Source organism: Paramormyrops kingsleyae, chromosome 15, assembly GCF_048594095.1.
Source record: "Paramormyrops kingsleyae isolate MSU_618 chromosome 15, PKINGS_0.4, whole genome shotgun sequence".
In the NCBI taxonomy this organism is placed as follows: Eukaryota; Metazoa; Chordata; class Actinopteri; order Osteoglossiformes; family Mormyridae; genus Paramormyrops; species Paramormyrops kingsleyae.
The window spans coordinates 14,667,860-14,681,444 of NC_132811.1; the positions used below are offsets into that span (position 1 = coordinate 14,667,860).

The following is a 13,585-nucleotide window of genomic DNA, read 5'->3' on the forward strand; positions in this document are numbered from 1 at the left end:
AAAGGGGAGGGGCAATGGGTGGGGCAAACGTTTAGTAGATAGGTGCCTCATTGCCTTGCTGTGATACAGGCGCAGGAGCTCTACAGTGTCATCGAGGGCCAGAAGGAAATGCTGTTCAAGCTGAGAGAGGTGACACAGCGGCACCAGCTCCAGCACCTGCAGGTAAGACCCCTGGTCCACACAGTGTTGCCTGGGTGCCTGTAACTGGGGGGCAACACAGGGCTAGGTGCACAGCCCCATCAGGTTTCAGCAGGAAATATTTAAAGTGGAGAGTCATTGAACTGATTTATCTCTGAACACCATCTGGCCCTTGAGATGCATAGGGTTTCTTCTAGGGTGTCCTATTCCTCCTGTGTGCCCCCTCCAACCCTTCGGCGTGTGTACTGTATGTGCATCCCAGATGTCAGACAGGGAGGTGGCCCAGATGCAGAGGGAGCTCCTCGCCCTGCAGGAGTCTCTCTTTTCCACCCAGCTGGAGCTACAGGGCAGCCAGAGGGCCGAGAGGCGCAGCCAGTGGAGGGCCAGCGACGTGGCGCGCGACCGCGAGCGACTGCAGGCCGACCTGGAGGAGGCGCTGCAGCACCGGGCTGCCGCTGAGCAGCACAACCAGGTAAACAGCGCCTCCTGCTGTCAGCTCCTCTGCCGGGGAAAAGGAACAGCCACAAATGGCCGTCTTTAAGGAAGAAATATATTCACATTTATATATTAATACATATTTGTACTTTCATCACTGCATGACGGCATCAGCTTAGCAGAGAAGTGACTGAGATGAATGTCACACTGGTGCTCCCCCCCCCCCAACCCCCCCCGCCCACTAGGAGCTTCGGGGAGCCCTGCAGAGGTCCCGCTCCAACCAGCAGGCAAAGGAGGACCAGCTGAAGGAGGTGGAGATTGAGAAGCAGGCGGAGGTGGAGGCCAAGGACAAGACTATCCAACAGCTGAGGATCTCGCTCAGGAACAAGGAGCAGATGGTGCAGGTCAGGACAGCTGGATGCTGTTGGCATATCTATTGTTTATAGGAGGCATGGCAACGCTTGTTGAATAACAATGTTCTTCCTCCTTCATCTAGGAATATCTAGGGCTTCTGGACCAACAAGGACCTAATAAGACCCTAAACACAGTGCTGCAGAAACTGAAGGAGCGTATCAAGGAGCGGGACATAGCCCTGGAGGTATGACACTGTGCTGCTCCCTGCTGGGAGCAAGTGAGTACTGCCTGCACAGTAACCAATTGTGTCTGTCGTGTCCCACCAGCGTGCCATCGATGACAAATTCCAATGCCTGGAGGAGAAGGACGGGGACACGCGACGACTCCAGCTGGCCCTGAGGGAGAAGGAGAGGGACCTGGAGCGATTGCGCTACGTTTTGTCCAAGAACGAAGAGACCATCACGGTACAGACCTCACCATCACACGCTGCCATAATTCTTATGGAGGCAACTAAGTGTCTTTGTCTAACTTGGCGTGCGTATCTCAGACCCTGGAAGGTGTCCTACGAGGGAGGGAGCTGGAGCTGGAGCAGGTGAGAGAGGCCAACAAGAACCTGCAGTGGCTGAAGCAGGAGGCAGAGGAGCAGCAAGTGTGCGGCCTGAAGGAGCGGGACGCCATCATCAGCCAGCTGCGGGCCTCCCTGCAGAGCCGCGCTAAGGAGGCAGAGGTAGGGAAGGGCCCCCTCCGCCACTGCGGCTGCAGGCCTGCTCCAGGAGTCCTGCGGACCTTTCTTAGGTAGCAGCAAGCTTGAGTATACAGTAAATCAGGGGTGTTCAACCACCCTTCTCAGAGCAAGGGACCCCCTACCACTAATGCATGATCACATAACTGAGAACTAAGGGCTAGGGAGTGGGGTTTGAATATTTATTTTTTTGAGGAAGGAGCTCCTTGAATATTTTTGTATTTTGTAAACAGGATGTTTCTGCAGGGTTCATGCAGGTCCTCTACAGACCCCTAGGTGGTGTAGACCCCAAGTTGAAAACCCCTCTCTTCTTACCTTATTATAATTGTAGAGGAACTTCAGTGAGTGCTTTAGGTTTGTGAAAAATGTGACTTGAAGAAGGTGAGGTCCTACTCATGCCGTCATTCCCCGTGCCAGGACCTAACGGCGGCGCTGCTCAGCAAGGCGGTGGTGGATGGCCGCGATGCCCTGGAGGAACTTCAGCTCCGCCTCCAGCTGAAGGAGCGCCTGTTCCAGGAGGCCCTGTCAGACCGTGCCAGACAGGCAGAGGAGCACCAGGGCCAGGTCCAGGAGCTGCTCGCCGCCATCGGCACCAGGGATCACTACATCAAGGTAACTCCACCGGACCGGACATGGACTTGACATGTTAAATGTGGGGAAGCCTTCAGCAGACACTTTGCCTACCCCTGTCCCAGGATTCTGTGAGCCGGCTGGGTCAGGTGATCTCAGATCGCACCGGTGAGCTTCACGAGCTGCGCATACAGCTGGCTGCCCGAGAGCTGGAAGTAGCAGAGCTGAGCCAGCAGAGGGAACAGCAGCGGGAACAGCCAAACCTCCAGATCGACCGGCTGCAGAGCCGGCTGCGGGAGAAGGAGTCTTTCATCCGGGTGAGTGGCTGTGCGTTGGAGAGGAGGCTGGTTTCTTATACTGGCTTCAGATCTCTTGAAGACCTTTTCCGGCAGCCTGTCCTGTGATGGGGTGGCATGTCTGCGCAGTTGGCAGCCTGTCCTGTGATGGGGTGGCATGTCTGCGCAGTTGGCAGCCTGTCCTGTGATGGGGTGGCATGTCTGCGCAGTTGGCAGCCTGTCCTGTGATGGGGTGGCATGTCTGCGCAGTTGGCAGCCTGTCCTGTGATGGGGTGGCATGTCTGCGCAGTTGGCAGCCTGTCCTGTGATGGCGTGGCATGTCTGCGCAGTTGGCAGCCTGTCCTGTGATGGGGTGGCATGTCTGCGCAGTTGGCAGCCTGTCCTGTGATGGGGTGGCATGTCTGCGCAGTTGGCAGCCTGTCCTGTGATGGGGTGGCATGTCTGCGCAGTTGGCAGCTCTCTTGCCTCATGCCTCCGCCGTCCTGAGTTGTGTGGAGTTTGAATTCTCTCTCTGTTTCCATCGGTTTTCTCTGGATACTCTGCTGGATAAGCACCAGGCCATGGATGGATGGATGGATGGATGGATGGAAATTGCCCATTTGTGTGTATGTGCCCAGCGAAGGACTGGCGCCCTGCAGTGGTTGTTTGTCACCATGTGTCCTGTGCTTCCTGTAATATACTCCAGATTAATGCTGTATTTTATTAGCATTTATATAATGTGAGTGAACCTCATGTTACATTAGGTTTCTGACAGTTTCAGGACAGTGCTTATATCACACATGTGTCCTATCCTTTGCATGAATTTGTAAATTGTGATCCCTTGCAGGTTCTGATGAATGGTACCCAAGACGAACCAATGACCACCTCCATGCCAGAGGAACCAGCAGACACTGGGAACAAAAGTGAGTGAGGAACACTGGTCTAGCTTGCTGAAGACTCTCGTCTAGATTACCTCAGTCCACCGATACTTTGGGGTTGATACGGAGCATCGGTGTTGAGTTGGTGGGATTGTTTTTATAGAGGTATGAGTTTCTGAGTGTTCTCTTCATTGTGAACAGCATGTGACAGTGACTCTGGCCTGCAAGTTGACATTCATGCTGTGAGGGACGAGCTTCAGCTGGTCCTGAAGAAAGAGAAGGAGGCACAAGTAAGAGGCGCAGGAATACTCATGGGCACATGTGAGTTTGGGAAGCCCTTGAAGGTCAGTCCTGACTCGTATTCCCCTTTTATCCTTGTAACTACAGCTAGAACTTTCTGCCCTCCGCACTACTCTGGCCAAGGACAAAGAGGAAATCTTGACCTTGGCTACTGAGCTGGAGACCTACACCAGAAAGTTAGGCTTCAAGGAAGAGCTCATCAAGGTTGAACAATGTTGACCTTTTTTTGCTAAAAATAAAACCCTGAACATCACAGCTCTCATTTTAGCTTGTCTGTGTATGGTCCTGTGGGTTCTTGTACACAAACAGGATCTTCAGAAGCAGTTGGTGGAACCATCGGAGGTGCCGTTGGTCCAGAAGCTGACACAGGAGCTGCAAGAGCTCAGGGAAGAACAGGGGGACACTGGTAGTGCTGGTCATCAGGTACTGTGGAGATTTCTACATTAACTAATAAATCATTTCTTATTTTAGTGTAGCAACGTAGACACAAGTGAAACTGTGTCTTCTGTCACCTCACAAGTCATGTGTCTTGGCAGCACGTACTGGAGCAGCTGGTTTCTGGCTACAGCAGACTCAACGAGGCTGTGAGGGTGGAGAAGAGGGCGTACGAGAGTTTGGTTCAGGGCAGCACATCTGCAAGCAGGTAGGAGTCCCGTCCACTGCCTTTAGAGACAACAACAGCTTGAAAGCGTCACAGGTTTTAATCAGCAGTGTTGCAAATATTTATGATTCTTTTCACAATTGATCTTAAGACTTATTAAGGGCCCTTATGCTAAAGAAGTCTTGGTTGTAGTTAGTATTACCTTTGTCCTGGTCGTTTGTGACACCCTAGCGCTGAGAAGACCTGGGAGTTGCAGAGAGAGCTGGACGCGGTTCAGTCACTTCGTGGGCAACTGGAGACACACCTGGAAAAGAGCCGAAATGCTGCTGTTGCACCGGCAAGGGCAGTCAAGGCGCAGCCTGATTTTGGAGGTGGGAAACAGCGGAGTTTGGGGCTCCGTCAGGAAAAGACCTCCTGCACTGCAGGGGGCAGTAATGCTCATTCCGCATAGTGCACTAACGATGAAAGTGGGGTGTGATTCCTACACTAACCTGGGGATCTGTCTGGTCATGTTACTAACTAAAGTGGCAATGTGTGCAAATCATTTTTATTTTTTGTATTTTATCTTGATTTTCAAATTGCTGTCGTTATGGAATTTAGTGCAATATTTTTTTTTTCCCTCAACATTTTAATTGTACTGTACTTATTTTTCTGCCTTATCTTTGTGGTAAGGTTTTGAAAGCACAGTTGGTTTTCTACATAGGCCATTCATACTCAATTACACCTTCATACGCAGGCCAGCAAGGAGAACGTTTTTCTAAATGCTTTTTGCAAGGTTAGAAGGCCCGCTGAAATGTGATGTATCCATAACATTTTCTAACCTCTGCAGAGTTCACCTAAGTGGCTTTTATCATGCATTTTTAAAAAACATATTCATTATGACTGGGGGTGGAGGGAGGGGTAAATGATTCCATGAGCCAGCAAGAAAAAGAGGAAACAAAAATTACAGCAAAAAAAGAGCAAACGTTTTGTTGACCTGAATACTTGACTTGTTTTAGAGAAGTTTGACTGTTGAAGTGTGATCTGATCTGATTCTTCTTACTTATGTGGACTGGGTTTTTTATTTAACTTTTTCCAATCTTCTGGGTAAGCTGAGAAATAAACAAGGAGTTGGTCCTGACCAAACCTGCATTTGGGATCCATGTCTTGTGTGCGTAGACCTGTATCCAGAAGGAAGCAGTGTGGGGAATTGGTTCCCTTCAGAGATAAGCTGTGATGCAGTGTTTCCCAATCCGGTTCCCGGGGACCCGCAGACAGTCTAAGAGTGTGGACCTGCCGGGTCGGGGCTCAGAGTGAGCAACACGTGGGCCATCTGTGGGTCCCTGAGGACTGCGTGGGGAAACACGGCTGTAATCAGTCAGTCCTCAGAGCATTGCGTGCGGAATGCAAAGGCTGAACCTTGGTTGGGTTTAGGGTACTTGTACCCTCCTCACACCTTGTTTATACAGAGTGGCTCTCACCTTTTTTCTTTTAAATTTTCTGTTTCAACTTCCTGTGCTTTCATTTTGGTTTTATGTCTGGGATGGTTACCCTTCACCATTAAGCTTAGGCATCTCCATTTGGCTCGGGCCCCGGCCTCACTCAGCAAAAACGTTTAGCATAGCATTAGCACGAATGGCATGGATTCTTGTTAAGTTGTGTGTTAGGAAATGGTGTTTGGGTTGGGGGACGCATGCATGAAACATGTTAATGTGCCTGCAGCAACCGAGCATGAACCACGCAGCATGAGTGCTCCCATCGCTAACGGGAGGTGCAACACCACATGTGCATGCTACTAAAACGCATCCGTCGCAGAAAAGATAGTACCTCTAAATTTGAGTCCATTCGCCAGTCTGTTGGAACTTTCTATTGGCTTACTCCCGTTCTTACTGGAATTCTGATCAGGCCTTTTTTTATCCACGAGCAACACAGAAGTTCGACTCTGCAGATAACAGATGAAGTATCTGGGAGCATCTTACATTCACATTTTAACCTTGTTTATGCTTGACAGTAAGCGCCGAGCCTGAATCTTAAGTTTTAACTCCATTTGTAATTTTCACCTCTCCATTCTCCATTTAAAAACAGCTCACAGGTAAGTACTTACTGCTGTTTTTCTTTTTCTCCACTACGACCCAGTGTCTTCAGATATTTTATACATCGCACTTCAGTTTCCATTTGGTTCTCATTTGTCCCCCCGACCCCCCCCAACTACATTAGAGGAGAAACGAAAGGAAACGTGTGATTATATTACAAGGACCATCGAAAATACACCAAGAAGGAAACTGTATGTTTTTTGTAACGTCTTCACATGGAGCTGCTGTTTTCTGTTTTGTTATTTTTTCCCCACGATGTAACGCACTTATAAAGCAAAATGTTGGAAGCTTCCGATCGCACCTTCTTCCACCTGATGTTGAAGCTAAATAAACACACCATCAATGATCCTGTGAGTTTGTCTTAGTTGATTTGAATCATCGCTCCATCTTTGGGCCACTTTGACCCATGTTAATCATCCCATTGTCAGTCCCAGGCCCAAACTAACCTTGTAGTTTAGCAAGCAAGAATTAGGGCCCTACCAATGTCTTCCAACGCCACCCAGCCCTGCACATGCAGAGACTCACACAAAAGATATAGTCATACAGGGACATTTGTGCACGTCATGTTTGCTGAAATGCTTCCCTATTTTAAGAAGCTTGCAGCAGAAACATGTGGACCAAACTTTGGACATTAACTTGCCTTGGCATGTATCCATACAGGCATCTGATGAATGCTTCTGTGATAATTTTAAATCGCTGATAGGTAACTGCAGCACAGATTTGGATAAATGCTTTAATGTCATTTTTGACATTTGACATTTTTGTATTTTTTTTTTAAATCTATGCATTCCGTAGCCACTCATATTTTTTTCTATATACAGTATAAGCAGTGAAGGCACAACTGGTCCCATGACATCTGTTTATAAACATCACCACCCTCAATCAAAATCACTTTTTTGTGTGCCAAAGGCTCATTAATCTTAATGACAGTCAGTAAAAGTTTTCTGCTCCACAGAGCTGTGGGCAGTATAGTCAGTCCCTTTGGCTGAATAGCATTCGGTTCCCAGGACGATGGTCTAAAATACAAATATGATTTCTAGTGCTTCCTGTTACATTATATTGCCTCATGGGCTAGACCAATCAAAACAGGGCATTACCTGTCAGTCTGTTAGACTAGATGCTAAAACATAATTTTTAAGCCTATATAGATTCATACAATGAACAACTGTATACAATAACCTTGTTACAATTAAATTAAAAGCCTGTTCAGCTTCTCTGTCGCTTTTGCAGGCATGAAACCAGTATAAGTGAGAAAATTAAGAATGAATCACAATATCAGATTTTGCTTTAAAAGTTCTCGGTACCTAACTGGGAGAAACGTATCAATGGAAAGTCTGCACAATCGAGGTTCCCACTGGCTGCATTCCCAGCCGTCTGCGCAGCCGGGCCGTCTCTGTGCAGTGTCCTTCCAAGCAGGAAGTGCCTTTTTTCTGCGTCTCTTAGAATCAGCAGTAATGAAGGCCTTAGTCTGGCTGAATGCAGGAGTTGTTTTTCCTTTATGTCACTGGTCCCTTTCGGTTTCTTTCTATTTTTTATTTATTTTTTTGCTTTACAGAGGGGGAAGCGAGAAGCCCTGCTTGGATTGTTTATCCCTCATAGAATCAGTTGCTTTTGCCTTTATGTAACATGACCCGAACAGGCCAGTCCCTGGGAGTGTTTCATGGGGGGGCAAACATTAATGTCACTCTGTGCTCTCTGATGTCGTGGGCTGTCTGTCGCGTCGCTCCCGATGTCCTCAGCAGTCCTGTTGGAGGTTATTGGTACGTCGGGGCTCACCTGTCATTGTCACCGCTGTGCTTGCAGAGCTCAGCACGGAGGAGAGCGACGACGATGACGACGGTGGCAGCAGCGAGTTCACAGATAGCATTGAGGAGGAAGAAACTTTCAAGCTTACCGCTCAATCCCTGGCCACAAACCAGGTACAACAAAACCCTCATTGTCAAATGATTTATTTGAAGCGCTGTTCGAAATTACTCTAGTTAGCTATAAGACTGTTAACTGAAAGATCTGGTAAGCGTATACAGTACCAGTGAAAAGTTTGGACTTGGCAAGTCGCCTACATAGGAGAGTGATAGTGTCTCATCACATGACCTGGCCCACTGACCTCAACAAAAGATTAAGATTTTGGCAGAGTTTGACCAGAAAGTGATGGAAAAGCAGCCAATATGTGGGACCTCCTTCAGGACAGCTAGAAAAACATACCAGGAGGCCACCTCATGAATCTGGCGTAGAGGGGTACCTTGCTCAGGGTATCTCAGCGGTGCCTTGCTGGTCAGATGCTAATCGATAATCTTTTCTCCATAGATCCCCCCGGACATGTTAGACCTGCACGGGAGGGCGGTGGTCAGGAGTCCATCCCAGAATGCACCTGTGGAGGGACAGGGGTTGGTGGAGGTGCAGCAGCTGGTGGAGCAAAAGAAGGCGGTGGAGCGGGAACTGGGCGAGCTGAAGAGCCAGCTTGAGAAGGCCGGATACAGCTCCCTGTCTCAGATGCGGTACTTTGCGATTAACCATTGCTGATTTTCACTAGGCCCTAGGTTAGAGCGTGTGCCCAGCTCACAGACGCTTATGTGAAGGTTCATTGCAACCTTTCCTGCCACTCTGTTGCGCTACTTTTCCTAGTTCATAATTCTACAAGGCTTGCAAAGTCTATGGTTCACTTGACTTATTAGAGTCTGACAAAGTCCCGAGAGCCCTGTTTGTACTAGTCAACTAGGTCATTTGGATTATTAAATCTAAATATTATACATGTAGTGGAATCTCTGTCCTGGATTTCTTTCTTAGCCAGATTTAAGGTAGTCTGGGCTAAATGTAAATGAACGCAGATAAAGTTTGTTTACACCGGGGTACCTTAAATTTGTAGTTAAAGAATCATATAAGCCAATGTGATTGGTTGATTGAGTTTCATATCATACGTTGGACATGGTTTATCAATATAGGCAGGCTTTGCCTTTATTACCTCGTCTTTTGAGCCTCTCAATAAACTGTTGACTATTTGTGAGGGGAATTCCTCAGCACTCTTCAACGCTGACAACAGTCATTTATAAATGTTGAATGGGTGGCAGTTCGGGTCATTTTAGTGTCCAGGGTGGGGCAGCACCGAGCACCTGTCACATTTGTGCCCTCCAGGAACGCGGTTGTCAAGCTGCGGGCAGAAAACAGCAACCTGAAGGGGATGCTGGCACAGATGGCGCACAGAGCACAGGACCGGGTGGAGGAAGGGCGGCCGGAGGAGGGCGAAGCACGAGGGGCATGGTCAGGTGGGGAGTTGAGCCCCACCCAGGGCAAACGCTCCATGTCCAGCTCACCGCCCCGTGAGGGGAAGAGGAGGTGTACCCGGCCGGTGTCTCTGGACCTGGGCACCTTGCTGTCCAGCCCCTCCTTAGAGGTGCGCTCCCAAGACTGAGTACCCTAAAACATGTCTGCTTTATAACTTAGGTGAATTGCAATCAAATAAGATAAAAACTGGCATAAATGTCAAACTGTATCAATATCCATATGCTAATTCTGCAGCATTTAGGTAAACTGTAAGTATACTTTAGCTAAAAGTGTTTCAATCAAACAGTCACAGGAGGTGATGTGTAGTAAAATTAAGGCAGCAAATGAGGCCTTTGCAGGCTTCTGAGTTATATACTGATTGTCCTGGAGGGCAGCAGCTTCTTCTTTTTCTGATTATGGTCATAACGTATAAGAATACAATCCTGCTATTTGTTGCCGAAACCAGGAAGCACAGCCTGTGGAAAGTGTGGACCGGATCTGGCAGCATGTGGAGGCGGGGCTTAAGGAGAAAGCACGGCAGCTGCACCTGGACCTGGCGCAGAGCCAGCAGGAGAGTCAGGAGCTTCAGGAGAGGCTGATGGTATCCGAGGCAACGGTCCAGGCCCAGGCAGAGCAGCTGAAGGACTACAGGGAGCTGCTCAGTGAGTGACCGCGCTCACACTCACGCACACACACCGGCAAACAGAGTCTCTCTCTCACACACACACACACACACATACACACACGCACGCACGCACGCTACTGTAGGGTATACATATCCTTATGGGGACCGCTCATTCATTTCAATGGGAAAAATGTTAACGCTAACTATGACAACCTTAACCCCTACCCTGCCCTAACCATAATCATAAGTAACCAAACAAAATACAAGAGTTTTTGCATTTTTAGTTTTTTCATAGCAGTCACCGATTTTTATAAAATAGAGTTTTCTCTTATGGGGACCAGGAAACCGGTCCCCATAAGGGAAAAAAAACGCACACTCACGCACACACCGGCAAACAGAGTCCCTCTGTCACACACACACGCACACACACACACACACACCGGCAAACAGAGTCTCTCTCACACACACACACGCACACACACCGGCAAACAGAGTCTCTCTCACACACACACGCACACACACACACCGGAAAACAGAGTCTCTCTCACACACACACGCACACACACACACCGGCAAACAGAGTCTCTCTCTCACATACACACGCACACATACACACACACACACGCATGCACATGCACTGCTTTACATGCAGACTGAGTGAGTTTTGGTTCCCGATGCTGTAACATATGATGAGGAAGCCTGGTTGTCTCATCTCAAAAACATAAAAATGAGTTTTGGAAATTTGCTCTTCATACGTGTTTTTTTGTTCAGTAAATTGTAACAAATATCTCAACATATTCAGTGTATTTCTTTGGACCGTAAAATCTGCTGAAATAATTACTGCAAATAAATTAGAATCCAGCTACTGTTTAGAATGGTTTTGTGAAGCAGTATAGAGAGTTAATAGACGTGAAGTCTCATGTTATCTGCATGCCCCCCCGCCCCCCCTTCCCCAATCAGCGGAAACCTCAGTGAAGCAGGACAGCAAGCAGGTACAGGTGGACCTGCAGGACCTGGGCTATGAGACCTGTGGCCGCAGTGAGAACGAGGCGGAGAGGGAGGACACCAGCAGCCCAGGTGAGATGTTTGGACTGGTCTGCAGGAGACACGGCTGCACTCTCAGCTCTCAGGAGCTTCCCCATCTAGCAGTGGCCATGATCGGGATTTGATTTGTCATATACAGACCTGCTCTTCCACTGTCAGGAATCAGCAAACTGGACTTTGTTTAACAATCACGCTGCGTATATTACAGTTAAGATGCTGTAGCTTTGACCAGTGGGATCAGTTTCGTTTCCTTTTTGTGGTTCCCGTCCTCACCCACAGAGTTCGATGATCTGGAGATGTGCACCACCCTGTCCAGGCAAGACTGCGATGGCCAGTGGTGGACCGGGGATTGTCGGAAGGCGGAGAATATGACGTCCCTGCGGCAGCAGGTGGAGGATCTGCGAGGGCAGCTTTCCCGCTCGCGCGCCACCATCCGCAGCCTCCAGGGCCGCCTGCGCAGCATCTCCAGCACCGGCGACTGCTCCTCTAACCTGGAGAGGTCAGCTGCTTCTCTGGCATGGAGCTTCCAGGCCTCTCCGGCTACTAGTGGCCCCGAGGACGATGAGGGGTGGCAGTCGGACGGGGTTGGAGCTACCAAGTGGCCACGGCCCAACCGAGAGCTGCGGGACCTGGCTCTGCGCGTGACCTGTTTGGAGGACCAGCTCAAAAGCACCAGGTCGGGGAGTAAGGGGGCTTCTGAAGATGGCAAGGCGGCCGCCTGGCCGGGGTAGGTAGTGCATCGCCTTCCCAGTCATTCAGCAGGTACAGAAATGGACTCTGAGGAACATCCCAAAGGTATAGACAGCATTAATGTACCATCAATGGTACAGAAATGTTCCGCAGAGTCCATTGGTATAACTACCTACAGCTAAGGTTTCACTTGGCAGACCCTTGAGGGCACAGCCCCGGTGACAAGCAGAGTGTGGAAGACTTTGTCTCTGAGAGGGCAGTATGTGGCTTAGGGCAGGGCTCTTCAAATCTGGACCTCGATTCCAAATCCAGGCCTTGTTTTCAGTTCTCATTGGCCAGAGGCTTCACACCTGGCTGACAGGTAAAAGAAGGCTGGAAAATCAACAGGACCGTGAGGATCGTGATTTGAATAGCCATGGCTTAGGAGGTTAGGTCTGTGATCGGACGGTCGCCAGTTCAAGCCCCAGAATAGTTACATCTCCATTGGGCCCATAAACAAGGCCCTTAACCCCCCAGAATGTTCCAGGGGTGTCGGATAAATGGCTGACTCTGCACCTAGACCTCAGACTTCATCCTCATCTGCATATATGTGTGTCAGTGTCTCAAAGGAGAGCAAGATTGGAAACAAAGCACAGCAGTGTACCTTTACTCGTGCTCGTGCAAATGGAAAATAAAGCTTAATTTCATTTTTATCTTACACCCCCTCTTTGACATACAGTACCACACACTCCAATACTGCCATAGTCAGCTTGCCAGTAGGGTCACGAGTCCGCAGCCCTGCGCCTGAGCAGGTACTGGGAGCTGCCCCAAGCAGAAGGACGCCAAGGTTCTGGAAGGCTTCCAAGACGAGTGCTGTGCCTCCCGTCCAAAGCGAAAAGCCAAAAATGGACCCTTGCGGTGGGACTTTAAATAGCCCAGCCATGAAGACTCCAGCAGCACATTAGTAGACATGAATCCTAATTTGAAAAAAAAAACACTGATTAAGTTATCACCCGTCTGCAATTATTTACAACTAAAAGGACGATTATGACTTTCAAGTCAAATGACTTTGAAAATGTAAATTTGTGCATTGGACACAGTTTGGAATATAGTGTATTAGATGCAATCCGATTTTGATCTTTGTGGCTCTGTTTAAATCACATTATCATGCATATTATCATTCAAAAAGTGGAGAGCTGATTTTTTTTATTTTGGTGGCCCAAGGTTATATGTAAGGGATAATGTACAGGCAGCCGGTAGTTATCGCAGAAATGAGCCCCGACAGTGTGATCAGGACCCGACGCGAAGCGGAGGCTAGTGGCAACCCGTACATTATCCCGCTTATTACACGGCGACTTGCCACATAAGGAAAAAAACTGGACATGAATATGAATTTTATTGCCATATTTGTTTTAAATTAACATTTTTAAACGGTAATCTTTGTTGGCGCGGAGGGATTTTAAACATACAAGTAGTACCGGCTTTCGTTATTACTTTGGAGCGGTTATTATTTGAAAAGAACGAACCTGCAAATGTCTCAACTGACCAATCAGAATCAAGCATTCCAGAGAGCCGTGTAATAAATATATATATATTTAATTAAATATTGTAAGCATCCCCTCTT

At 48.5% G+C, this 13,585-nt stretch overlaps 1 protein-coding gene across 11 annotated transcripts in view; it reads left to right on the forward strand.

Moving 5' to 3' along the window:
• The window catches only part of pde4dip (phosphodiesterase 4D interacting protein), a 65,728-nt gene that overhangs the window by 38,036 nt on the left and 14,107 nt on the right, over positions 1-13,585 (forward strand). For all 11 annotated transcript variants that reach the window (XM_023804501.2, XM_023804502.2, XM_023804494.2 and 8 more), the window contains 20 exons: positions 70-162; positions 401-610; positions 819-977; positions 1,070-1,171; positions 1,254-1,391; positions 1,475-1,654; positions 2,087-2,281; positions 2,365-2,556; positions 3,362-3,437; positions 3,594-3,682; positions 3,780-3,896; positions 4,002-4,115; positions 4,229-4,335; positions 4,525-4,664; positions 8,169-8,284; positions 8,670-8,860; positions 9,495-9,753; positions 10,090-10,285; positions 11,209-11,325; positions 11,572-12,019. In XM_023804501.2, the coding sequence (XP_023660269.2) occupies positions 70-162; positions 401-610; positions 819-977; positions 1,070-1,171; positions 1,254-1,391; positions 1,475-1,654; positions 2,087-2,281; positions 2,365-2,556; positions 3,362-3,437; positions 3,594-3,682; positions 3,780-3,896; positions 4,002-4,115; positions 4,229-4,335; positions 4,525-4,664; positions 8,169-8,284; positions 8,670-8,860; positions 9,495-9,753; positions 10,090-10,285; positions 11,209-11,325; positions 11,572-12,019 (3,239 nt within the window). The remainder of the gene's footprint in view (positions 1-69; positions 163-400; positions 611-818; positions 978-1,069; positions 1,172-1,253; positions 1,392-1,474; positions 1,655-2,086; positions 2,282-2,364; positions 2,557-3,361; positions 3,438-3,593; positions 3,683-3,779; positions 3,897-4,001; positions 4,116-4,228; positions 4,336-4,524; positions 4,665-8,168; positions 8,285-8,669; positions 8,861-9,494; positions 9,754-10,089; positions 10,286-11,208; positions 11,326-11,571; positions 12,020-13,585) is intronic.